At 35.3% G+C, this 27474-nt stretch overlaps 1 protein-coding gene across 1 annotated transcript in view; it reads left to right on the top strand.

The window, feature by feature from the left end:
• The first annotated feature begins 3179 nt into the window (after window positions 1–3179).
• rps6ka5 (ribosomal protein S6 kinase, polypeptide 5) overlaps window positions 3180–27474 on the top strand; it is a 30678-nt gene continuing 6383 nt past the window's right edge. The window contains exons 1-12 of the mRNA XM_073826894.1: window positions 3180–3398; window positions 6405–6520; window positions 7125–7226; window positions 10595–10678; window positions 10874–10977; window positions 14862–15012; window positions 15155–15316; window positions 17582–17707; window positions 21426–21559; window positions 21668–21761; window positions 26098–26268; window positions 26566–26757. Coding sequence (XP_073682995.1) covers window positions 3242–3398; window positions 6405–6520; window positions 7125–7226; window positions 10595–10678; window positions 10874–10977; window positions 14862–15012; window positions 15155–15316; window positions 17582–17707; window positions 21426–21559; window positions 21668–21761; window positions 26098–26268; window positions 26566–26757 — 1593 coding nt within the window. The 5' untranslated portion in view covers window positions 3180–3241. The remainder of the gene's footprint in view (window positions 3399–6404; window positions 6521–7124; window positions 7227–10594; window positions 10679–10873; window positions 10978–14861; window positions 15013–15154; window positions 15317–17581; window positions 17708–21425; window positions 21560–21667; window positions 21762–26097; window positions 26269–26565; window positions 26758–27474) is intronic.

Genomic DNA, 27474 nt, shown 5'->3' on the forward strand with positions numbered 1-27474 from the left:
TGATATCCAGTCAGAGGATGTGGTAACAGAATATGTGTTTTCCTCGTCTAAAATCAGATAATTTGCAAAGATAATGATTTTGTGTGAGGATGCAGTACTACTGTGATTAACAACAGGAATGCGTTCACTTCACTGGCCACGTTTATTGGTGTCTACTGCATAAAACAAGTGACCTTACTTCAGGTTGCACGCTACCATGTAAACATATACCACACACATGCTCACGTTCTTCTATGTCTCATTCATGAGGGCTGTTTTGTTTCCCAATGAATCATCAGGCTCTTCGTTATTTATGAGCAGGCCAACACAGAAACTGCACCTGCAGAACTCAGATTTCTGCAGAATTTGAATGCTTTTAATTTATAGTTCTGCTCCTTGTTTATTACATTACTGTTCAAAAGTTTGGAGTTGGTATTTTTTTTTTTTAAAGAAGTCTCTTAAAGGTATAGTTCAGTAAATGATTTATTCACCCTCAAGCCTAGGTATATATGACTTTCTTCTTTCAGACGAATACATTGAGTATTAAAAATGTCCTGACTCTTCTAAACTTTATAATGATAGTTAATGGATGATGAGAATTTCAGGTACAATAAACTGTGTTCATCCATCATAAAAAAGTGCTCCACAGGTGGATAATAAAGGCCTTCTGAAGTGAATCAAAGCATTTTTGTAAGAAAAATATCCATGTTTATAACTTTATAAACCGTAATCTTTAGCTTCCGCTAACTGTCGTATGCGCATACATGAGAGAGTGGCGTTCCACACTGGTCATGAATTAGATGTACAAAATGAGGATTTGTAAAGGAGAATGTCAGAGGATTTCGATATAAGCCAAGAGGAGATTGTTTTTTCTTTGCTGTAAACAAAACTTGGTTCTCACGAGACTAGCATATTCTCACCAGAGCTTACGCTACGACTACATCCAACGTCATGCGCTGATACACTAAAGTTCAGGTTTATAGATTTAAACATGGATATTTTTCTTATACAAATGCATTAATTAGTGTCAGAAGGCCTTTATTAACCCTCTGGAGCCATGTAGAGCACTTTTTATGATAGATGGATGCACTTTTTTGGGTTTCAAAATCTCAACACAAATTCACTGCCATTATAAAACTTGGAAAAGCCAGGATTCTTTTTTTTAATATAACTGTGATTGTATTCATCTGAAAGAAGAAAGTCACATACATCTAGGATGCCTTGAGGGTGAGTAAGTCATGGGAAATTTTCATTTTTAGGCTTTAAGCACACCTAGTCTGCATTTAAGCAAAAATACAGCAAAAACAGTAATATTGTGAAATATTATTTTTTAACTGTTACTTTTTAATTATTATTTTTAACACTTATTCACTATGACTTTTCCCTCAGTAAATTTCTAATTTGCTGCTTATTAGTAATTAGTAAAGTAGTTATTAAAGGGATAGTTCACTCAAAAATGGCATCCAAGATGTAGGTGACTTTGTTTCTTCAGTAGAACACAAACAAAGATTTTTAACTGAAACCCTGCGGCTCGTGATGATACATTGAGGTCTTGAGACACATAGTGATCTGGGCCCGTATTCACAAAACAAAAAAGCTAAAAGTAGCTCCTAACTTGCCGACTTAGGAGAAAATCTTAAAAATAATGGCTGTGTCAGTCCTAAAAACATTTCTTAGAGAAATTTTACAAAGTGTTTTAGCACTAAAACACTAGCTCCTAAATCTGTGAAATGTTAGGAGTAGTGAAGAGGATTCCTAAGTCACTAATACCGAATCACAACTATCCTAAAATGGCTGTTGCTGGCAATCTGCCTTGGAACTTAAACTTTTTAGAAACACTCACTTATTTGCACACACAAGTTTTCCCATTCAACTTTTTTGGTTCTGGAGGTTATCCCAACTCCAAATTTTCCTTTGATTACATCCTTGTTTTCACTAACAAGTTGGGCAAGAAGTAACAGCTGTTCTTGCGTCCGTTTTTTAATTTTTTTTTTTTATTTACGTTTGAATATCTTACTGTCAGCCATGATTTTTCTATTCTTTTAATAAAAAGGCCGTTTAAACTGTTTATGAGAAGCACACGTGTAAAAGTTTGACAGTCAGCTGAACATATATTTGTTTAATTAGTGACACTTAGCCTGCATTTTAAAATCTTTAAGAATGTGGAAACATTTTTAGAAAACTTTATTTGAATATGGCAACATAATATCACACTCTACAAAACATCTATGAATAAATCTTTAACAGAGACTGTTGTGAACTCTCTGGATTCAGAGGTAAATAATGATATAAATACTGTTCAGTTCTTTGCACAGTCCAATTGTTTTGTGTCTTAAGACCTCAGTGTATCGTCACAAGCCGCAGGGTTTAATTTGGTTTTGTCTGTGTATGTTTTTTTTTTTAACTCTTAAAGATTTGGGCACCATTGACTGCCATTATATGACTGACAAACTGCAAAGGTTTGAGTTAAAAATCTTTGTTTGTGTTCTACTGAAGAAACAACGTCATTTTTGGGTGAACTATCCCTTTAAGTTTAGGTATTGGGTAGGATTAGGGATGTAGAATAAGGTCATGTAGAATAAGGCATTAATATGCTAAAAGTTTTGATCAATTTAATGGATCCTTGCTGAATATTGATTTCTAAAAAATAAAATAATAATAATAAATAAGATTACTGACCCCAAACATTTGAACAGCAGTGTATTACATTTATTTTGTTCCCTGATTTCATAATGGTTTCAGCTGCTACTTGTGTTTTTAACATGTTTAAATATTTAAAGCCAGTGCAGAAAATGCATAAAAAATTCCATCTGGACCTGTTTATAAGCTACATACTGTATTTACAAACAGCTGCAGGCTCGTCTCAAAGGGTTCGCCATTTTGAACACATTTTCTGCTCTCGCTGTTGTGAGAAAGTGGCAAAGGTTCAAGTGACCAAAGTTGAGAAGGTTTACGGGAGGTTTTCTTGTATGGTATCCAAGTGAAGAACATGATTTCTTGGCCATGTGACCAGATGGATGTGTTTACATTTTTCCCCAGCCAATCTGACGGGTCACGTGGAGCGAGTGGGCATTGAGAACTTTGAGCTGCTGAAAGTGCTGGGAACAGGAGGTCAGTGATAGTTCAAGTATGTGAACCCTGTGTTCTCTGCTTATCTTTGTTCCTATTCCACTAACATATCGTTCTTCTCCTCCGGGCAGCCTACGGCAAGGTGTTCTTGGTTCGCAAGGTGAGCGGCCATGATTCGGGTAAACTGTATGCCATGAAGGTGCTGAAAAAAGCCACGATTGTGCAGAAGGCGAAGACGGCAGAGCACACACGCACAGAGAGACAGGTCCTCGAGCATATCAGACAGTCTCCTTTCCTGGTTACGCTCCATTATGCCTTCCAGACAGACACCAAACTGCATCTCATTCTAGGTACGCTCTCTCCGCTTTCTTTTGTGGACTGCACTTTATGCTTCAATTTTACTTCTGCATTTAAAAAAGTGCAAGCTGTACAGACTGAACTTTTGCTCTGCTTTGCTCACCAGTATTGTTATTCAGTTGTTGACTTATGGGTATGTTCTTATTGTCTAATAGTGCTCTACCAAGCAGACTTTATAAGGTTATGGCCATCAAGTGTGATTCAGTCATCATAGGGAGCGTTAAGTTAGGCTTTCTGCAGATAGCTTAGTGAGCAAGTATACATTGATATCTCTCTTCACAGGAAGTGGGCAGGGAAATTTACCCATCAGGCATTGTGCACAACCTCAAGCATTTTTATTCAGCTTAATTAACCTCAGAAATGGTTACTAGGCAGTATGAGAGTATAAAGTGCAGCAGATGTGACTGTTAGACTAGAGTAAAGTGTTAGACTATTGTTGTAAAGTTTGTGGTCAGTAGGGGTGTGGGATAATGACAAAAAATGATATCTCTATATTTTTTGTCGATAAAGATAATTAGACGTTATTTTCCTGAGGGTGTTATTGTACTGGTATTTTGACAGGTTTAACACTGCCTTGGACAGCTGACTCTTAGCTTTTGATATTCTTTATATTCTGTAACAGTAACAGATATTAACCTTTTCAATAAGTTTGCATTGATTTTTATATTTTAAGGACATTTTTACCTTTATAAGGCCAATTTTTCTTAACCTAGTTAAATGTATGCATCATCTTTTGGGTCAAATTCTTAAACTGAATAAATACATTTGAATAGTGAGACACTATGGAGCTGTTAGCCATCAAATAAAATCAGTATCAGCAAAATTTGTGTTTGTAATACTGAGGTGGCACAGTACTGTATCTGCATTTGAAGTGGTATTTAGATGCATTCAATAACTGTTTAATGCAGGAAATTAATGCATTAAACCTACAGTTACAAATGGCCAGTTAATGTTTTGATGCTTTAAAAAATGTTGAATGCTGATATTTAAAATGATTTGGGAAAAAAAGGGAAAATATACTTTAAATACAAACCTAAAATTGCCAGTAGATGGCGGAAAAATCACTACAAGAGTCATTGAGTCATTTATTTACCTAAATTTGTTCAAATGGCTGATTGATTCAGTCACGTTACATCGGTGTGTGTTGCTCATAGATGAAAAACACTTCTGCCAAGGCTTTGTTTATTTTCATTGTCGAAATACAGCAAAAATATAATTATATAATATAATAACTGTTGTGTCTAAAATGTAAGTCACAATTTATTTTAATGAGCTGTTCATCAAATCAATATCACATTTGCAAACATGCTGATATTTGGAGAAAAACTTCTCTCTGATCAGATGATATAAATATAAAACACGTAAAAGTCATACAGGGGCATGTTTACTCCCTTATTTTGAATTTTGGGGAAATTCTAAATGTATTTTTTGTTTGGTTTTTGTGATATACTCGATAATGACATATTGCATATCATTTAAACAACAATTACGATAAAAGTTTACATACATCTTGCAGAATCTGCAAAATGTTAATTATTTTAGCAAAATATGAGGGATCATCTAGTACTGACCTGAATAAGATATTTCCACAGCTGTGTGTTTTTTTTTTTTAGTGATAGTTGTTCATGAGTCCCTTATTTGTGCTAAAACAGTTTAAACTGCCCGCTGTTCTTCAGAAAAATCCTTAAGGTCCTACAAATTCTTTGGTTTTTAGCATTATTGTGTATTTGAACCCATTCCAACAATGACTATATGATTGTGAGATCCAACTTTTCACACTGAGGACAACTGAGGGACTCATATGCAACTATTACAGAAGGTTCAAATGCTTTAGAAGGAAAAACAATGCATTAAGAGCCAGGGGTGTAAACTTTTTGAATTTGAAGATCAGGGTAAATTTTACTTATTTTGTCTCCTGGGAAACATGTAAGTATATTCTGTAGCTTCTGAAGGGCAGTACTAAATAAAAAAAGTATGATATTTAGGCAAAATAAGAAAAATGTACACGTTCAAAAGTTTTCACCCCGGCTCTTAATGCATTCTGTTTCCTTCTGGAGCATCAGTGAGCGTTTGAACCTTCTGTAATAGTTGCATATGAGCCCCTCAATTGTCCTTGGTGTAAAAAGATGGATTTCATAATCATACAGTCATTGTTGGAAAGGATTCAAATACACAAAAATGCGGAAAAAACTAAGAATTTGTGGGACTTGAAAGATTATTCTGAAAACAGCAGGCAGTTTAACTGTTCAGGCCAAACAAGGGACTCATGAACAACTACCACTAAACAAAAAAAACATTTTATTTTATAAATTCAACTAATATTTTTTTTGTGAACTATATGTGAATGTCTTTTATGTGAAATATCTTATTCAGGTAAGTACTAAATAAAACATAGCATGCATTTTGTATGATTCCTCTTATTTCAGTAAAACAATTAACATTTTGCAGATTCTGCAAGGTGTATGTAAACTTTTGACTTCAATTGTATTTCAAAATCAAAATTTTGAAAACAAAGTCAAAATCTTTACTGTTATTTTGGTCAATTTAATGCATCCATGCTGAATAAAAAAATGAATTTGTTTTATCATTCCAAACTGCAATCAGTTAAAATAAAGTGGCTGAATATAAGTCATATGCATTTTATGTTTGTTCATCGTCATCATGCTTTCAACCCCTCCTTTGTGTGACTGGAGTGTTGTTTGATGTAGCCATAGGACATTTTAAATAAAGTGAAGTTTTACACATCCCCTCTTGAGTGTGTAGAGACTAGTGAACTCTGCACAGGGACCCTGTGAATTGCAGCGCAGTTAATGTGCTTTAATAATAAAAAGCGGAAGCCCCTATGCCACTACAGGAACTCTTGGTTTTTGTGGTAACACTTGGAACAGATTGTGTCGGTGTCAGCATTAAAGCAGGAGCTTGCACAATACCAGGTGCATCAGAAATTTAAAACTGTCTTTGACCAGTTGCGATTTTGTTTTATATACCTTCAATTGCAGACTATGTGAACGGAGGTGAGCTCTTCACACACTTGGTCCAAAGAGTTCGCTTTAAAGAGCAAGAGGTTACCTTATACAGCGGGGAGATTGTACTAGCACTGGAGCACTTGCATAAGGTAAAATTGCTGCAAAAATTGCGCACTTATTTTCACTCTTCATTTCCTTTGCAATCTGACTGAACGGCGGCTCGTTTCGAGAGAATAGTGAAAGTAATTCCTTCCTTTACTCAGGAGGTACTTCTCCTCTCTCCTGCCTACTCAGATCAATTCTTCACTCAGCTAACCAGGCCAGGCCAAATGTATCTGCAGCGCTCAAAGTTTCTCAAAGGCTGTGTTTACAGAAAGAGGAAGAAAAGTGTTTTTAATGCATGCTTGTTCTCTGCATAGCAGCCATTATTTAGAGAGAGGAGAATTGCCCTGCAGGCATTGCAGCATTTGTAGGAAGGACCTTGACAGTGAGATTAACATTGTTTTGGTTCAGTCTCATTTTTTTGTCATTGCCTATTATGTTACCATTTATTATTTATTAAAAAGTAGTGGTGCATTTTCCAGGTGAACGGCTGCATTTTATGACCCCAGACAAGCTAAGGTTGTGAACACAACATTTGAGCAAATACTTTTTGGCAAGGATGAAAGAAATGTTGTGAATGATGCCATACATTTGAAGTATTTGGTCACACATCTAAACATAAGAGCTTATTCGTTCCTGTTTGTTTTTCAGCTCGGAATCGTCTACAGAGACCTAAAACTTGAGAATATACTTCTTGATTCAAACGGTCACATCGTGTTGACGGATTTTGGCCTTAGTAAGGAATTTCATGAGGTGAGATTGTCTTGCTCCCCATATTTTTGTCTTTCGTGGAGAAAAAAAAATGTTGAGTTTTTAACGTTTCAACAGATATCAACATATCTACTGATATTCAGTGTTGAAGTGAAAATGGAAATAATGTGCAGACATAAACCTTGCCAATTAATGAGATAAGGGCTGCATCCTAGTCTTCAAAGTTCATGGTAGTTCATGCTAACTGATTCTTTTTGATATAGTTCTGAAAATGTTTTTTTTCTATTCTGATTATTGATAAAGATGCTACAGGCATAACATTGCAGATAGAGATAAGTGCCATGCGGTGTGCAAAAACATCTTGTCGGTCACATCTACTGCAGCATATACACCACAAAACGATGCGCTCACCCCATGCAAACAAACAAATATGTGGGAGCCATCAGATAAGTTGTTGTCCAGCCAAGGACAAAAAGGCTGAATAAGCTTTACAACCTCTTAAATGCTCAGTATGTAATATTTAAAGCAAACAAAGAAACAAAAGCATTGTTTGATGACACCGTGATTGAAGGGTTATTTCACTCAAAAATTAAAATGAGCTCATGATTTCACAGCATCCCAGGTTGTATATGACTTCCTTCTTTCAGACGAATCCAATCGGAGTTATATTAAATATAGTTCTGGCTCTCCCAAGATTCATCATGGCAGTGGGTGGGTGTTTCTCTTCATCAGTTTAAAACGAGTCCAATAAAGTGCATCCATCCATTATAAAAAGTGCTTTACTTGGCTTGTGCTCACTGTTGTACACAGAAGCAGCTCCTGGCATATGGCGAAGGACGTCAGTGTTGTGCATGCACCTGTGAGTCTCGTGAAAACTAATGTTTGTTTACAGGAGCAAACGAATCATAGTTTCCTTAGTTTAGCAAATAGGAAAACCAGTCTCCTCTTGGCTTAAATCGAAATCCTCTGACAAATCCTCGTTTTGTGCTTCTAATTCGTAACCATTGTTTTGTTTTTGGTCATCCGCCTGGAGCTGCTTCCATGTACAACAGTGAGCGCAAACTAGATCTAAGTGATTATTGCGGTTTAAATATGGACAAAAATGCATCGATTTGCTACAGGAGGTCTTTATTCACCCCCCAGAGCCATGTGAGGCACTGTTTATTTAAATGGATGCACTTTATTGGACTTGTTTTGTACTGATGAAGAGAAACACTCACCTAATGCCATGATAAAGCTTGAAAGAACCAGGGCATTTTTTTTTATATAACTTTGATTGGATTGGTCTGAAAGAAGGAAGTCATATACACCTAGGATGCCTGGAGGGTGAGCTAATTTTAGTTTTTGGGTGAACTGCCCCTTTAAGTTATTCATCTGATGGCAAAGGTGAATTTTTCAAACCCCCCAAACACTTTGAATTAGCCAAATAATAAGATTTTTTGAATAGTTCATGGGTCTCTTGCATGGGATGTTTCTGCTCAGATGGTTGGGTTAATGGGTTTGCCCAATAAAAATACATTTTGCCAGGACAAATATTTAGAGGGAGCATTGTGTTAGGATGACACGCCAGTTTATGAACTACTGGGAGGGTTAAAAGTTATTTGATTAGACGGGCCAACAAGTGTTTAATTTTTCACAGCTGTTGTTGTCAGGATATTTGGAACATCTCAGTACTAGTGTGCTCAAACTTGCATGGCTTTTATTTATGCTTGAAAAGACCGCTTTGATTTTTAAACATTAAAATGAACAAAGTGTTCCTCATTAAAAATGACCAGACTTCCACATCTCAAAATTTATATTAGGTGTATGAGACAAATCTGTATCGAGAGAGTTCTTGTTGCATTGTTGTCTAGGGTTTTGACATTCGTCCATGAGAAGCGTGTCTTTTTCTAGGCTAACAAATGAATGTTTATTCACGGGGACCACCCAGTATCCCACACGTGCAGGTCCTGGCGTGTCCTGCCCTTTCAGAGATATTCTGTTTGATGTTTCAGTTGTTCGCATTGAACCTTTCTCCGTCCCAATTACAGACTGTTTACTCAATGCCGTAATCGCTTATCATGCATGTTGTGATGGTGTTCTTTGTTCTGAAAGATTATTTTTTTTGTTTTTCTCAGTTTGACCTTTGTTGTACTAGTTAACAACCCATTCCAGCCAGAATTTTTTTTTTTTTACAAGTGTGGTTTGAAAACACGCCTGTGACTATTAAGACTTTATAGCGAACATATAAACCAGTGCACATAAAACAGCTAAATTCATCAGCCTGAAATGGGATGATTATTAGATGCATAAAAAATAATAGCAATTAATAAATGTGCACAGGAACTTTAATTATAAAAGCCATGTGCTTGTATCGGTATTCAGACTTGTGGCAAGAACGTTAAATGCTCATAGAATATTAAAGAAGATTGTTCCAGATGTTTTCAGATATTTCATTCTATAAATATGCTGCATATACGGAAAGCAGTTTTGCCCAATTTAGAAAGCACAGATGGCATTTAGTCTTAACCACAACGGCAACTAAGTGCAGTAATTAATCATACTAGAATGAAGAATCATGTTTTGATGTATGGGTTTGCATTTACATTGGAATCAGTACGATTTTTTAAAAAAGAAATTTATATTTTTATTTAGCAGGGATGTATTAAATTTATCTAAAGTGACATTAAAGACAATTCAATGTAACATAAGATTTCTCTTTCAAATTAAAGAATCTTTCTGCTCATCAAAGAATCATGCTTTGCATAAAAATATAAGAAGGACAACACTTTTCAGCATTGCTAAGAAAAATAAATGTTCTTTAAACAGCAAATCAGCACATTGTATCATGTGACAACTGAAGATTTGTAAAAATGTAAAAATGAAAATTCTGTCATTAATTGCTCACCCTCATGTCGTTCCAAACCTGTAAGACCCTTGTTCATTTTCGGCGCATAAATGAAGATATTTTTGATGAAATCCGAGAGCTTCACAGAAATCCTATTTAGGTTCACTCATGCGTTGTGGTACTGTCCTGAACGTGCATCAAAGACTGACACAGAAGAGAAAAATTGTACAAAAAGTATTCTTGTAGCTTCATGAAATGACGGTTGAACCACTGATGTCTCATGGACTGTTTTAACATTGTCCTTATTACCTTTCTGGCCTTGAACGTGGTAGATGTGTTGCTCTCTATGCAGGGTCAGAAAGCTCTTGGATTTCAACAAAAATATCTTAATTTTTGTTCAAAAGATGAACAAAGGTCTTATGGGTTTGGAACGAAATGCAAATTATTGACAGAATTTTCATTTTTGTATGAACTATCCCTTTAATGCTACAAAGACAACTGAAACTGTAGAAGAAAGTTTAGTGATTTTGGAGGCAAGGGTGATGTTAGTACAAACATTAAAAAATCCCTTTTGGTCTTGTAGGTAGAGAGGGCTTATTCCATCTGTGGCACTATTGAATACATGGCCCCGGAGATTGTAGCGGGAGGAGAGTCGGGACATGACAAGGTAAAGTGAACCGCTTATCCGTCCATTCACCGCATTTTAAGTGCTATTTAATTGCACATGTAATTTTCTTCAATTATATACAGCAGCTTAAAGTTTGACTTTGAAAAGTGATTAATTCAGTAATATTTTTTACATGATTCAGCTTACTTAAAAATGTGCTTTTGGGAGTGTAACCCTTGTGTTGTGCTCCTGCAGGCGGTGGACTGGTGGAGTATGGGAGTTTTGATGTATGAGCTGTTGACTGGAGGCTCTCCTTTTACTGTCGATGGCGATGAGAACTCTCATTCTGACATTGCCGAGTAAGACCAGCACACACACATACACTACTCAGAGCTGTATTTATTTCATTTAAAGGGACATGGCATCCAAGATGTAGGTGACTTGATGAAGATTTTTAACTCAAACCATTGTAGTCTGACAGTCATATAATGACAGTCAGTGGGACTCTTGGCTTTGAGAGTCAAAAACATTCACAGACAAAACCAAATTAAATCCTGCAGCTCATGACGATTCATTGAGGTCTTAACACACAAAACAATCGGCCAGTGCAAGAAACTGAACAGTATTTATGTAATTTCTTTCCTCTGATCCACCACAATGTCCAACTGTCCCGAGCTTCTTAGGAATGGTGATTACTTGTGAAAAGTATTTAAATAATTTTTAACCCCTTAGCATTCCTGTCAAACTTAACTCAATGCAAAACGTTCTGCGGGTGGAATGTTGGAACGCTAAGGGGTTAACCATAACTTCAGTTGATCAGGCTCAAAATTTGGGAGTCAGTAAAAAGTCAACACTCCTGGATGATGTCACGCAAGCAAGTGTAGTCTTTTAGTTTTTAATTGGTTGCAACAATCAGGATAAGCTCAAGTCAAGTCACCTTTATTTATATAGCGCTTTTAACAATACAGATTGTGTCAAAGCAACTTCACAGTATTTAAACAGCACAATAGTGTGTAAGTAACGCATTATTGTAAACCAATCAATTTTCAGTTAAAGGCAGTTCATCAATGAATTCAGTGATATCATCATCCAGTTCAGTTCAAATAGTATACAAGTAATCACCATTCCTGAGTAGCTCAGGACAGTTGGACATTGCGGTGGATCAGAGGAAAAAAATGATATAAATAGTGTTTAGTTTCTTGCACAGACCGATTGTTTCGTGTGTTAAGACCTCAGTTTATAGTCACATGCTGCAGGGTTTTGTCTGTGCATGTTTTTTTTTGACTCTCAAAGTTGTGGGTCCCATTGACTGGCATATGACTGACAGATTGCAACGGTTTGAGTTAAAAATCTTTGTTTTTGTTTCCTACTGAAGAAACAAAGTCAGCTACATCTCGGATGCCCTGGGGGCAAGCAGATAAACACAAGAACAAATTTTCATTTTTGGGTGAACTATCCCTAAAGGAACACTCCACTTTTTTCGGAAATAGGTGCCCCCCCCCCTCCCATCCAATCAGTCGTTCTCCTGTTCTGGCAATATTAGCACAGATCATTGAATCCTATTAGACCAATATTGCATCATGTTCAAAAATGACCAACAAGTTTTGATATTTGTCCTATTTGACTCTTCTGTAGTTGTATCGTGTACTAAGACCGGCAGAAAATGTAAAGCTGTGATTTTCTAGGCCGATAAGATTAGGAACTACACTCCCATTGCGGCGTAATAGTCAAGGAAGTTTGCTGCCGTAATATGGACGGCTCTGCATGATATTACTGTGCCTGCTTCAGCCATATTACGGCGGGAAACTTCCTTGACTATTACGCTGGAATGGTAGTGTAGTTCCTAATCTTATCGGCCTAGAAAATTGCAGCTTTACATTTTTCGCCAGTATTAGTACACAATATAATTACAGAAGAGTCAAGATTTAAATGGGGAAAAATATCGAAACTCGTTGGCCGTTTTTGAATGCAATGCTATATTCCTCTAATAGGATTCAATGATTTATGCTAGGCTATACTAAAAGTGATATCGCCAGAAAAGGAGAAAGGCTGAATGGATTTCAAAATGGTAAAACTCAACTTATTACCTCGGAAGAAAGTTGGAGAATGAGCCTATTTCCAAAAAACGTGGAGTGTTCCTTTAATGATTCTGGTTCTTATTGTGCTTCCTCTTAGCAGCTCTGGTTTCATTAATGATTCTTTAAAAGGATAGTTCACCCAAAAATGAAATTTTGTCATGATTTATTCACCCTCATGTAGTAGACTGTGTGACTGATTTTCTTCTGTGCAAGGCAAAAGAAGATACTTCAAAGAATGTTGGTAGTAGTACGGTTTCGGTTCCTATTGATCATTGACATTTACCTAATGACATTTAACTCTTCACAACCTCTGACTGCCCATTGCATTCAAGAAATCAAGGTTTTTGCAAAACACATTGTAAATAGTAACTTTAGGCACTATCTCTAGAGCGTGAGCGCAAATACGCACTTGATAGTTTGCCAGATCTTCAATTGAGGGTGCTTTTGCTTTTGTTTGAGGGGATTTAGCACCCTCTAGCACCCCTGTAGAACAGGCTTGGCTAACCACTCCAAATTACAGAGAAGCGGACACTGGGCATCACCTGAAAGCTGAATAAATAAGCTTTCCATTGATGTATGGTTTGTTAGGATACAATATTTGGCCGAGATCAGCTATTTGAAAATCTGGAATATGAAGGTGCAAAAAAATCGAAATATTGAGAAAATTGCCTTTGAAGTTGTCCAAATGAAGTTCTTAGCAGTGCGTATTATTAATAAAAAATTAAGTTTTGATATATTTACAGTATAAAATAAAAAAAATGTCTTCATGGAACATGATCTTTACTGTTAGCAACTTTCTCCAAAATATATTTTATATATCTTTGTGTGTGTGTGTGTTGAGCAGAAGAAAGAAAGGCATAGAGCATGATGTGAGGATGAGTAAAGGATGACAGATTTTTCAATTTTGGCTTGTCTATTCTTTTAAATTCTTTAATAAAGTAACTGTTGTGTACATTAATGAAATTATGCATAATTGTGTGTAACAATTTGTTAGCTAGACTGATTTTTGGTATTGTGAGCCGTACATACACATAACAAGAACAGGTTTCCTGGGGGTTCATTGTGAAAAAGTTGATGACTCACAGGAATCATTTGTTCAGAATCAGACTTTAACAGATCTGAGAACTAAAAAACCTACCTTTTTTTTCTTAATTTTTATAAATAGAACTGTTTTAAAGGGAACACTGAATATTATGACATGTATGACTTAATATAATGTAAACAATGTCTCTTACTGAAATATCTAGTCAAAAAACCCATGAAAGATTTATGTTATTTAAAAACCCACATCATTTTATACGTATTTTGGATTATGGGGTGTCATTATGATGTGAAAATGGTTGCGCTTGGTGAGCTACTGGTGCTAACTATTGCTTTTTTACCACAACACTCAACACACAGTTTAGAATACACAAATAAAACAAGTAAAATACTGATACATTGACCACAGCTACTGAAAGAGCTTACAGGTGGCAATGGATGTAAGTGTATACTTAAACCAAATGTCGTACCATTGATTTTCCCCACAAGGAGTCTGAACACCCCGGATATCGAGTGAAATCAGCGCTGAGAAATTCATTCAGTGGCTGTGACATCATGACAAGCATCAGCATGTTTACATCCTGCCAGGATGGCATCTAGCATTTCTTGTCTCTGCCATTTGTAAGCTCAAAATTACAACCAAAAGCCACTCAATTGTGGCATCGTATCATTTTATTTACCGAGTTGTGGTAAAAATAGCAACAGGTAGCGCAAGGTTAGCTCACCAAGTGCAGCCATTTCACGTCATTGAAATAATGGCATCCCCCGTAGTCCAAAATATCTATAAAACGATGTGAATTTTTTAAATAACATAAGACGTTACATATTTCCGTTAGAGACATCATTTACATTAAATTATGCCATACAAATCTTAATACCCAGGGTTCCCTTTAAATAATAACTGTCTCTCGGTTCTGTATGCTCTTATGTGGTTGAATACCAGTTCTCCTTTTATTATCTAGAAGTCTGTCTTATTTTGAAATCATGAGTTGACTGTTTGATTGCATAAGCATGTTGCACTCTTTTAACCTTTCTTGGTTTTATTACAATTCAAATACAAATTTGACGGAAGGGTACAGTTTTTTTTTTATTATTATTATTAATTTTCTCTTTTTGCCCAATAGGAGAATTATGAAAAAGGATCCTCCATTCCCCAAAGACATAGGGTCTCTGGCCAAAGACATTATCCAGCGATTACTAATTAAAGACCCAAAGAAGAGGCTGGGCTCTGGGCCCTTAGGGGCCCAGGATGTGAAAAGCCATCCATTTTACCAGGCAAGATGAAACTAAATAATTTACTTTATTTTTTCCCCCAAAAAATGAATTTTAGTAGAGAAGATGAACTATTTCCCTTGTCATTTGATTGGCTTGTTAAAGTTAGATTTCACTAAAATGTTGTTGACTGTTGTTGTTTCAGAAAATGAACTGGGAGGATTTAGCTGCTAAGAAGGTTCCAGCTCCGTTTAAACCCGTAATTCGTGGTGAGCTGGATGTTAGCAACTTTGCTGAGGAGTTTACAGAGATGGACCCGACATACTCCCCAGCGGCACTTCCAAAAAACTGTGACCGCATCTTCCAGGTAGTGGAATGAATATTTTATATATAAATATTTGTGTGATCACAGTTTTTTTATTTTTTTTATTTTTTGGTAATTTGCAAGGCGAACTGCCTAACATGATGTGAGAATGTGAGGAATTTAAGACAGAAATGCATTACTATTGCACAGTAATGGCAATGATCAGCAACTATAATTTAAATACAGTAATGCTCATTAGTCTTTATATTGACTGGGTTCCAAAATGTCAATGTGAATGAAAAGTGGACTAAAATGGATCCAAAAGATAATTGGTAAATATTTTTATTTATTTATTTTTTTAATATTATTATTACCATTTCTGTCATTCATCCCATGTGCAGTATTTATTTGCAAGGGCTTAATTGATGTTATACAATTTAAAAGATTATTATTATAATGCTAATTATTTATGATATAATAGCAAATATTATTGCTAAAATTATTCAAATATAGTTGCACACCAAGGCTGCATTTATTTGAGCAAAAATGCATTAAAACAATAATATTATGAAATTTGTATGATTTAAAGATTTCTTTTTCTTAAATAAAGAAATTCTTGTTTTAAAATATATTTTTTATTTAATTTATTCCTATAATGGAAACGCAGATTTTTTTTACAGCAGCAATTACTCTAGTTTTCGGGCTCACATGATTTTTCAGAAATCATTGTAATATGGTAATTGCTCAAGAAACATTTCTATTTGTGTTGAAAAGTTGTGCTGTTTAATTGATAATAGTTTTTTTTAAATAATAGCAAATATTATTCCTGAAATTATTCAAATATTAATGCTCACCAAGGCTGCATTTATTTGAGCAAATATTTTTATGATTAAAGATCTCTTTTTTTAAATAAGGAATTATATATATATATATATATATATATATATAGTTTTTATTTTGTAAAAAAAAAAAAAAAATATATATATATATATATATATATATATATATAGTTTTTATTTTGTAAAAAAAAAAAAAAAATATATAATTATTAAAAAATAAAAAAGTTAATCAGTTTTCAGTGTCACGTGATTCTTCAGAAATCATTGTAATATGGTAATTGCTCAAAAAACATTTCTTATTATTATCAGTGTTCACAGAAAAATAGTTTAGCTTTTGAAGCACAATTGTCTCAAAACTACCAAATATCAGCTGATTTATTTTCCAGTCCAATGTACAAGTGTTGTGACGTACCAAAGCAATGTTGACTCACACCGAGCGTTTATTTGTGACACTAAGAATGAATTTCTGCACACGAGTGGACATTCGATGTTGCGTTAGAATATAATTGTTCAGTTAACCCTCCATTATTAGTAAGCAGGAAGTGCTGAAGTGGATATGGGCAAGTCAGCCTTTATAACGATCACTTACGCAACGTGAGCCCGGCTGTCTATGTTGGTATTCAGATGAATTAGAGAGCTGTTTGGAGATGTAATTATGGTGATATGGAGATGGATTCAAGCATCAGATGTGAATGACTATTTTTGATGCGGCTTGATCCATAACGTTGCCTATAGCATGATGCCAGCTGAAATGGGAGGCTGCGAAAGAGATGGTGTCTATGATTGCCTTCTGAATCCTTCAGTCTGGCGGATCAATGCCGCCATTAAACGGCTCTGTCATGGAATAAAAGGTCGGCGTCTGCGAGAACAACCATGTCTGGCTCAATTACTCCTTCAACCTTTGATTACCAACTTCATCTTGGCTTTTCTGAGCGTTCGCCTTTCATGTGCGCTGGAATTTTGATCCTTCGTAATTCTCGGGCGGTACAATTGCAGCGACGTCTGCAATGATAACTTTCGAAGCGCTCCACCGCACACACACACGCACACACACATGCATAGCCACATATAAATGCAGCCACCCCCTCAAACTCCTCACAAACTGAAATTAAGCTGCATTAGAGGACTGTGATAATTTGAAAAGCAGGGCAATCAAATACCTTGGCTTAGCAATTAAAAGCATTTCAACCATTCATCTCCTCATCCTTCCGTCCAGCCATCCTCTCATCCAGCCAGCCACTCCTCCGCCCATGTAGCTCACAGCTGCAGTCTGGCCGTGTAAGTGGGACATGGGCTGTTGGAGGCTTTATTTAGATGGGCGCACATGATGCAGTTGTTGCAAACAATGTTACTGGAGTCCCTGAGCATGAAGGATTTGCAGAAATGCAAAAGGCCTTGGTGTTTTAGTTCTGTCAGTGACCCTGAAACTTCTTCTGCATTAGTTCCCTCTTCTGTTAGTGAGTGTGTTTATAGATGTTTGTATCTGCAGGGCTATTCCTTCATGGCTCCCTCCATCCTGTTTAAGAGGAATGCGGTGATGGACGACCCTGCTCAGCTGTGCGGCGGGTCTGAGAGGCCGGGCTCTGCCGCTGTTGCTCGTAGCGCTATGATGAAGGTCAGTCTACATATTGCTGCTTTGTAAAAACATTACAACATTTACAACTGAAGTGTGTCATTTTTTTTCAGTCGCAAAGAAATTATGTTTTTGAGGAAAACATTCCAGGATTAGTGGACTTCAATAGTGGCCAACAGTTTGAAGGTTCAAATTGTAGTTTCAATGCAGCTTCAAAGGGCTCTACACGATAGTAATAGTATGAACTTTTTGTGATTTAAAGATCTCTTTTTATTAAATAAAGAAACTCTTTTTAAAATATTTTTTTATATAATTTATTCCTATAACGCCAATCTATTTTTACAGCAGCAATTACTCTAGTTTTCATTGTCACATGATTCTTCAGAAATCATTGTAATAAGATAATTGCTCAAGAAACATTACTATCAGTGTGGAAAATTTGTGTTATTTATTGTTTTTCAGAATTCTTTGATGAATAGAATTATTTGAAAGGTAAATGTGACCCTGGACCACAAAACCAGTCATAAGGTTAAACTTTACAAAACTGAGATATATACATCATATGAAAGCTCAATAAATAAGCTTTCTATTGATGTATGGTTTGTTCGGATAGGACAATATTTGGCCGAGATACATCTATTGGAAAATCTGGAATCTAAGGGTGCAAAAAATCAAAATACTGAGAAAAACACCTTTAAAGTTGTCCAAATTAAGTTCTTAGCAATGCATATTACTAATCAAAAATTACATTTGGATAGGTTTACAGTAGGAATTTTACAAAAAATCTTCATGGAACATGATCTTCAATCAATAATTTTGACTTTAAATCGAAACAAACTTTAAATCGTAGTGTTTCATATGCAAATTTACTCTAAATTCACAGAAAAATAGTTTAGCTTTTGAAGCACATTGTCTCATAACTACCAAATATCAGCTAATTTCTTTTCCAGGCCAATATACCAGTGTTGTGATGTACCTAAAGCAATGTTGATGTACATGTACACGATCCCAGCCAAGGAATAAGGATCTTGTATAGTGAAATGATCCATAATTTTTTGAAAATTAATAAAAATGTATATATATTTTTTAACCATAAATGCTCGTCTTGCACTACCTCAACTTCACGCATTAGTTGTCACGTTGGAAAAGTCACTCGTGACGTAGGCGAAAGTCAAACGGCCTTTACAAAAAAGGTAAAATGTTGGGCAACTTTTAAGTTTTTCACCGTACCCTACCTTTTTGAACTGAAGTACACCGACAAAGAACCAACCACGTGTGACCTTTCCAACATAATTATGTAGTGCTTGAAGTCAAGCTACAGCAAGACGAACATTTGTAGAGCCCTTTGAAGCTACATTGAAACTGCAATTTGGACTTTTCAAACATTCAAAGTTGGCCACCATAGAAGTCCACTATATTAAAAAAATACCCAAGTTCTTGTCGACTGAAGAAAGAAAGATTCTGTTGACATGAGGATGAGTAAATTATCAGGAAATCTTTACTCTGGAAGTGATCTTCTCCTTTAAAATACTTTCACACATCCCAATTAAATGTGATGTACAAGTGTAAGTAAGCCATTCCTATGTTGATTTGACCGAAAAGTCCAAACATTTCTCTGTAAGTGCAATGCTCTTTTTAAAATATTTTTTTATATAATTTATTCCTATAACGCCGATTTATTTTTACAGCAGCAATTACTCTAGTTTTCAGTATCACATGATTCTTCAGAAATCATTGTAATATGTGACCCTGGACCACAAAACCAGTCTTAAGCAGTGTTGTTTTTGACAACCATCTTAGATTTTGTCTTAGTCTTAGTCTTTTGGACTAAAATGCTTATTAGTTTTAGTCAAATTTTAGTCACTTCTAAATGTGATAGTTTTAGTCCAATTTTAGTCGACGAAAAGTCAAAAAGGTTTTAGTCTAGTTTTAGTCAAAAAAGCAGAAAAAGTAGTCTTTTAACAAATTAATGTAGGTCAGTAAGTATTTTGCTGTTGGGTAGTGTCACTTATAAGTTGTGAAAATAGCAGATCTATAGTTCAACACATTGTGAGCTTCCGGGTCGACTATTTTCACCAATAATTACAATAATGAAGGAATGGTTTTAGACATAAAAGACATATATTTGAAATACACCCATAGGTCCTCTCGCCGTGTGCGACCACCCTGTGTGCAAACTGCCGCCATCATGGTTAATCGTCTGTCTGTCTGAGTGACAACAATGTGACGTGTTGAGCACGTTGTGAGCTGCACGCCAGGTGGTGGGCGTAACCAAACAAGGATATAATGCTAAACGGCTTGCCATACTAGTATGGCAAAGAGTATTTAATGCTAAAACGGCTTGCCATAGCGGCAGACACTTTTTAGGTTTTAATTGGCATGCACAATAAGCAGAAATGTCATGCATTTTAAACGTCTGACGGACCACCCACTAACATTTTCATCTATTCTCGTCTCGTCAACGAAAACTCACACACGTCTCATCATGTTTTAGTCATCAATGAGCCATTTTTATCTCGTCATCGTCTCGTTATCGTCATGATAAAAAGTGGCGTCAACGAAATGATTCCGTCATCGTCATCATTGACGAAAACAACACTGGTCTTAAGTCGCTGGGGTATATTTGTAGCAATAGCCAAAAATACATTGCATGGGTCAAAATTTTTGATTTTTCTTTTATGCCAAAAATCATTAGGAAATTAAGTAAAGATCATGTTCCATGATGATTCTTTGTAAAATTCCTAAATATATCAAAATGTAATTTTTGATTAGTAATATGCATTGTTAAGAACCTAATTTGGACAACTTTAAAGGTGATTTTCTCAGTATTTGGATTTTTTTGCATCCTCAGATTCCTGATTTTCAAATAGATGTATCTCGACCAAATATTGTCCTATCCTAACAAACCATACATCAATAGAAAGCTTATTTATTGAGTATTCATATGATGTATACATCTCAGTTTTGTAAAATTTAACCTTATGACTGGTTTTGTGGTCCAGGGTCACATAAACAGCTAGATGGAGTGCAGTGGTATTTAGCAGAAGTGGTGCATAAATGCGCATTAATGTTGCTCATGTACACACTCAATACACTGAAAATGTACTGTGATGTATTCCACCCCCAGATCCATCTGATTGGTTTGTTGGTTTAAAATTTAACTGCTGCACTGCTTGTCAAAGTTGGACACTTTTTAATTTGAAAATGTCTTTAAAACATCGTGTTCATCATGGGTGTGATACAGTAAAAAAGCCAACACCATCCATCTCTTGCATGTATTAAAAAATAACACAGTAGCACAAAAAATAAAAAACCTGACATTTTATACCCTATTTTATACCCTTCTCTAGAACTGTCAGAATCGATCAAGAGCATCAGGATTATCCTTGCTCTTCTAAAATAAAAGATTTTTAATGTACTATGCAGACATACTCCAGACTTTAAAAGCAAAGCTCCTTCCACAGTTCACTCAGACCATTTATCAAAATAAATCAGCAAAAACAGGTCATTTAGAAATCATTGAACCACAAGCACCTGCATATGACCTTCTAAATTTGCAACAGTTACACATAATCATGATCTTGATAAATGTTAGCTTGAAATTCACCCATATGGTAGAAGCTAGCCAATAAAAAAAATGTTAACGGTATGGTAAAAAAAAGCAACCTGTTTAATTCTTGGTGTCAGAGAGGGTCATGTTTTGGTGCAACCTTGATTAACTTTGTAAATGGATTTGTCCTGACCTCTAAACTGATTGTAGGACTCTCCGTTCAACATGAACTATGACATGGACCTGAGGGAGAACGCTTTGGGAGAGGGGAGCTTTTCCATCTGCAGACAGTGCACTCACAAAAAAACTGGACAGAAATACGCTGTAAAGATCGTCAGTAAAAGGTACCGGCTATGCAGCCCACTAACATTGCGTTTTTGATGTATTTAAAGATCAGTTGAATTATATAGGCTAACTGTCATGGAAGTAATTCATAGTTTATTGTTCTGCAGAATGGAGGCACAGACGCAGAAAGAGATTGCTGCTCTCAAACTGTGTGATGGACACCCCAACATAGTCAAGCTACATGAGATCTATCATGACCAGGTAAGAAAGTGTTTGAGTCTGAAATCTAGAGCTCATGTGCACATCAAAGCCTCATTCTCTCAATGAACTGGGCTAGCCTGAATAAGTTTGAACTCTCTTTGTCCTCGCACCTGCCCCAGATTTAATTCCCTTCTGTTCATAAACTGTCCTGTTTCCTTTTTATTGTTCTTCGTCTCAATTACAATCTAGGTTTTATCAGATGCAGCACCAAAGAAGGTTAAAACTAACTGGAGAAATAACAGCATGGTTGGTTTTCATTACATAATTAAACGGGTCCTTTTTACTTATTTAATAAATTGTAGAGAAAAACATTAAATTAGATTTTCTGCAGGGCATTTAAAAATAAAATCAGATCTGCTTTGCTATATAAGTGATATAAGTCAATTGGAGACTAAAAACGGACAAACAAAATTCGATTACGAACCTAAGACAGTGTGTACAGTAAGTACTGTAATAAAGTTGTTTTAAAATGACAAAAAAATATGATATTTCATCAAAATAAACTGTCTCTGGGCAGAAAAAAATAGAATTAATCAGTAACATTTCAACCTCCTGTCGATTCTATAAAATCCCAATGCCAACCTACATTTCAGCTTAAATAGTTCACTGAAATATTTTAATATTTTAAAATATAATAAATTGCTGTAATGGCAGAGCTGAATTTTCAGCAGCAAAAACACCAGTTTTCAGAACGCTGCAAAAAGTGCTTTTCTTACTTAGATTTTTTGTCTTGTTTCCAGCCAAAATATCATACAGTTCTTAAATCAAGAAGAATTTTCTAGACGAGTAAAAATTATTTTCTTGTTTTCAGAAAAAACAAGTTAAAGTTAAGTGCGTTTTTGCTTAGAACAAGCAAAATAATCTGCCAATGGGGTAAGCAAAAAAATCTTATTTCAAACAGAAAACAAGATTATTTTTCTTACCCCATTGGCAGATTGTTTTACTTGTTTCAAGCAAAAACACACTTAATTTTGAGTATTTTTTTTTCTGAAAACAAGACAATTTTTACTCGTCTAGAAAAAGTAGGAAAAGCATTTTTTTTGCAGCGTATCACATGATTCTTCAGAAATCATTCTAATTTGATAGTTTGGTGCTCAAGAAATGTTTGTTATTCATGTTGAAAACAGCCTCAATTTTCAGGTTTCAAAAGAATAGCATTTTTAAAAAATGCAAATGTTTTGTTACATTAGAAAACCTTTCTGGTGTATCTTGGCTGAATAAAAATATTAATTTCTTTAAACAAAAATCTGAATGATAGTATATACATGCTGTTTGTGTTATTTATTTTTATTTTATGAGTGTGTGTGTGTGTGTGTGTGTGTGTGTGTGTGTGTGTGTGTGTAAATGTGTGTTTCAGTGTGTGCCAGACATCCTAATCCATCGTCCTATTCATTAGTATGGTAAGCTTGAGTCAGTTGGGCACCTCTTCAGATCTGTAATAGTGTGTATGTGTGTGCGTGCCCACTTGCCAATTGGAGGTTATCAACCCCCACCCTCTGCACCCAGTGCCGTGCCCCAGATGAAAAGCAGAGCCGCCCTGCCCGGTCAGGGTCTTTGTTCCTCTATACCAGAGATAATGAGAGATATTAGCTTGCTCTTTTTCATTTGCCTCTCTTTCTTCTTTTCTGCACACACACTGGTACACTCTTTTCTATCTCATCCCACCCACATACCGCACGCAAACACTTGTTCTGCCGTTCACTTATTCACACTCATTCAGCTTATAATGAGACTGAAGCCCATTTATTAAATGATTTTGAATCTGAACCTTTGCCAAGTGATTTTTTTCCAGCTCCTTCTCAGTTCAAAGGCAGCATTTCCCCCTGACTTTCTATCATTAAATGTACATCTGTGCCAGGATACAAGACTTTGTACTTTTATAATAGATTATCTGTCTGTGTAATAGCGATCATATACCATTCCATGTGGTTGTTCTGGCAAATAGTGTGTTTCCTTGTGATCCCTGATTTTGTATTTAGACTTATGCCCAGTGCTGGTCCTTGTGTTCCCTTAAAGGGATAGTTCACCCAAAAAATACCCCCCCCCCCCCCCCCCATGATTTACTCACCCTCAAGCCATCCTAGTTGTCTATGAGTTTCTTCTTTTAGACAATGCAATCAGAGTTCTATTAAAAATGCCCTGGCTCCTCCAAATGTTATAATGGCAGTGAATTGCTGTTGAGATTTTAAAGCAAAATAAAGTGCATCCATCCATCCATCATAAGTGCTCCACATGGCTCTGGAGGGTTAATAAAGGCCTCCTGAAGTGAATTTATTTTTGTGTAAGAAAAATGTCCTTATTTAAAACTTTATTAACCGCAAACTCTAGCTTCTGTTAACTGTCGTACATGCAAATTTTTCATTTTTTAAACTATATAGAGTAGCTAAAACTAAATGGTGAAAAAAATATACATAAAATCTAATTCAAAATATTAACAAAACTATAATAGTATATATGTGTAGTTGAAAAATGTCAATGCTTATTTTGTAAAACACCATTTTTGTAAAAGAAATGCATATGTGACGCACAAAACCAGTCACAAGTGTAAATTTGTCGAAATTGACATTCTTACGTCATATGAAAGCTGAGTAAATAAGCTTCCCATTGATATATTGTTTGTTAAAATAGGACAATGTTTGTCTGAGATACAACTATTTGAAAACCTGGAATCTGAGGGTGCAAAAAAATCTAAATATTGAGAAAATCGCCTTAAAAGTTGTCCAAATGAAGTACTTAGCGATGCATATTACTAATCAAAAATCAAGTTTTTATATATTTATTGTAGAAAATTTACAAAATATCTTCATGGAACATGATCTTTACCTAATATGCTAATGATTTTTGGCATAAAAGAAAAAAACGATAATTTTGACCCATACAATGTATTTTTGGCTGTTGTTACAAATATACCCGTGCTACTTAAGACTGGTTTTGTGGTCCAGGGTCACATATATTTATGTAGTGTGAAGTCTGATCTTTGAGAAAATATAAAGGGTCCCTAACTTTCAGTGTTTTTTTTATTTTTTATTTTTATTTTTTACGTTTTTACTGAACTGTAATTTTTTTCCTATGGTGTGACATAGCAAAAATCAAGAAAAAAACCCTCTAAATAATATATAAATAGCATGAGAGAGATTTATCTTCATTGTTAAAAACGTATTTTCATATAGTGTTATTTATTTAATATGAAAATATAATATGTATTTATATCTGCCTATTGCAATAAAAAAATTTTTTTTTTTTTAAGATATTTTGAAATAAAAACAAATTTGTGGTTCTTTATGCATGTCACACCATAGGACATTATGTCACACTAAAGGACAGAAACAATAGTTATTTAAGTATTTCTATTTAATTTTGAACATGTCAAAGAAGAGAGAAAGCTTAATTTTGATGCAAACAATATCAACATGTTTTTTTAACAAAAATCAATCAGTCAATCAGTATGTTACTGAAACTCTACTAGCCCCCCTGCTGCATATGTGGCACAGCAAAATATTATTGATATGATTGAAACTATATTCATTAATATTTTTTCAGACTATATGGCTATTCTTTTTAAGGCATCTTTTTTGATTCTATTTACTTTCTGCATCGTTCTCTTAGAATCTTCTCCCTTCTGGTGGATCCCTGTTCATTTTCTGTCTATATTTCCGTGTCTTCTCTCTACCACTAATTTCTCTCCCTCAGTTCTTTCTGTTTCAAAAACAAAGTGTCGCATCTTATACTTATTTTCATGACACTTTATAACTGAACAGGTTTTCTGCCAAAACATCAGAAAATAGTGTAATGTAATTATTGGATTTTAGAACACTGATAATTTTATTAGAGTTAAACAAATTTTATTTATGTATTTAAAATGCTTCTTAAAAGCGACCTTGTCCTCTGGTGTGACATCTTTGTCCTATAGTGTGACAGTACGTCACACCAGAGGACATTTTCTGTCACACCATAGGACATTTCAGCCTTTTGTGTCTGAGCTAACCTGTCATTAGTGGTTAGCAAGACACATTTGCCTAATTTTCCATTATTATGTAGTTATCATACAGCTTTTAATTAAAAAAAATATAATTTAGGGGTGTCACACCAAAGGACAACAAAGCATAATAGTTAAATATTTGAACAATTCTGAGACAAACATTGACCATGTGCACATGTCATGGGCTTCCCAGGGGGCTTCAGTAGCATGATCATGAATGGGGTCCCTCAACTAATTAAATTTTCTGTGGAATTGGCCAGTTTTAAGATCAGGATATGGGGTCACACCAGAGGACATGGTTTTCAGAGACAACCCATATCAATAATACAAAAATAACACTACTTTATGTTTGTGTAGCTACACACATATCTTGTTCTGGAGCTCCTGCAAGGTGGAGAGCTGCTGGAGAGGATCAGAAGGAAGCAGCACTTCAGCGAGACGGAGGCCAGCCGCATCATGCGCAGACTGGTGTCTGCTGTCAGCCACATGCATGATGTTGGTGTGGTGCACAGGGACCTCAAACCAGAGGTACAGCATGGCACAGCACATCCACTGTCATTATCTTAAATGTACAACCCACATGTCACAGCACTCCAGACCGAGAGGCCTCAAAGTACAGGTTGGGCAGAACTGGATAAAGTAGTTAGGCCTCAGGATTGACAAGTCTTGCTTAATTAAAAGGAAACTTGTGCAAGAAACATCTGCCTTGTTAAGTTTATGTTCCTCAATATTGCTTATGTATCAATTTATGAACAAATTAAGCTTTTACTTATTTATTTTTCTAATTGTGTATGGAGTTTTGTTTAATCTCTTTTCTCTTTGTAGAATTTACTCTTCACTGACGACACTGAGAATTCTGAGATAAAAGTTATTGACTTTGGCTTTGCACGGCTCAAACCCCCCGACAATCAGCTTCTGAAGACCCCCTGCTTCACTCTTCAGTACGCCGCACCGGAAATCCTCAAATACGATGGTTACGATGAGTCCTGCGACCTCTGGAGTTTAGGAGTCATTTTGGTAAGGCCAGTATTTATACTGCACACGCCTACAGTATATATAAGGTATGATATGTAAGGTATTTTTCAATTTGCACATACAGTCAAACCAAAATGTACACCTTCAACATTTCTTTGCTATAGTTTAGAAAATGGCAATAAAATATGACAAGAATTCAAGAGTTAAATTGTGTCAGAACAAATTCATCTTGATAATGTCAGATAACTTGATAGGTATGTATCAAAACATGGTCAAGTGTCACATTTAAATTTGGTCCCAAATTTGATAAATTTTACTGGTGAAGAATTTTTGGGTATAATATGTCACAGTTTACTTTTTGCTATCTTCACTTACATAAATAAACTACTTGGTTTTACTGTATTTAATATTTATGCTTTATCAAGATGCCACATAGGAGCACCCATTCTTCATCTTTAATCAACTGTCAGATTTATAGTTTTAGATAGCAACTTTTTTTATTTTGACAGATTTTTAGGATATCACAAAATTTATGTATAAATCTGGTCATTTTAAAAATGCATTTGTATCAAGTTCAGATTTTTTTTTTTACAATTTATTCATTTTCAAATTTTTGTAAATATTATTTCAGATAAATATACATTTAATATCAGCAATTCTTAGCCATGTTTTAACATAAGTAACGTGATATAATGTACAGTGCAGATCAAAATTAGAGAACAATCTATTAATTTTTTTTTTCTTTCTCAAAATGTGAAT

This window comes from Garra rufa, chromosome 21 (genome assembly GCF_049309525.1).
Source record: "Garra rufa chromosome 21, GarRuf1.0, whole genome shotgun sequence".
Taxonomy (NCBI): Eukaryota; Metazoa; Chordata; class Actinopteri; order Cypriniformes; family Cyprinidae; genus Garra; species Garra rufa.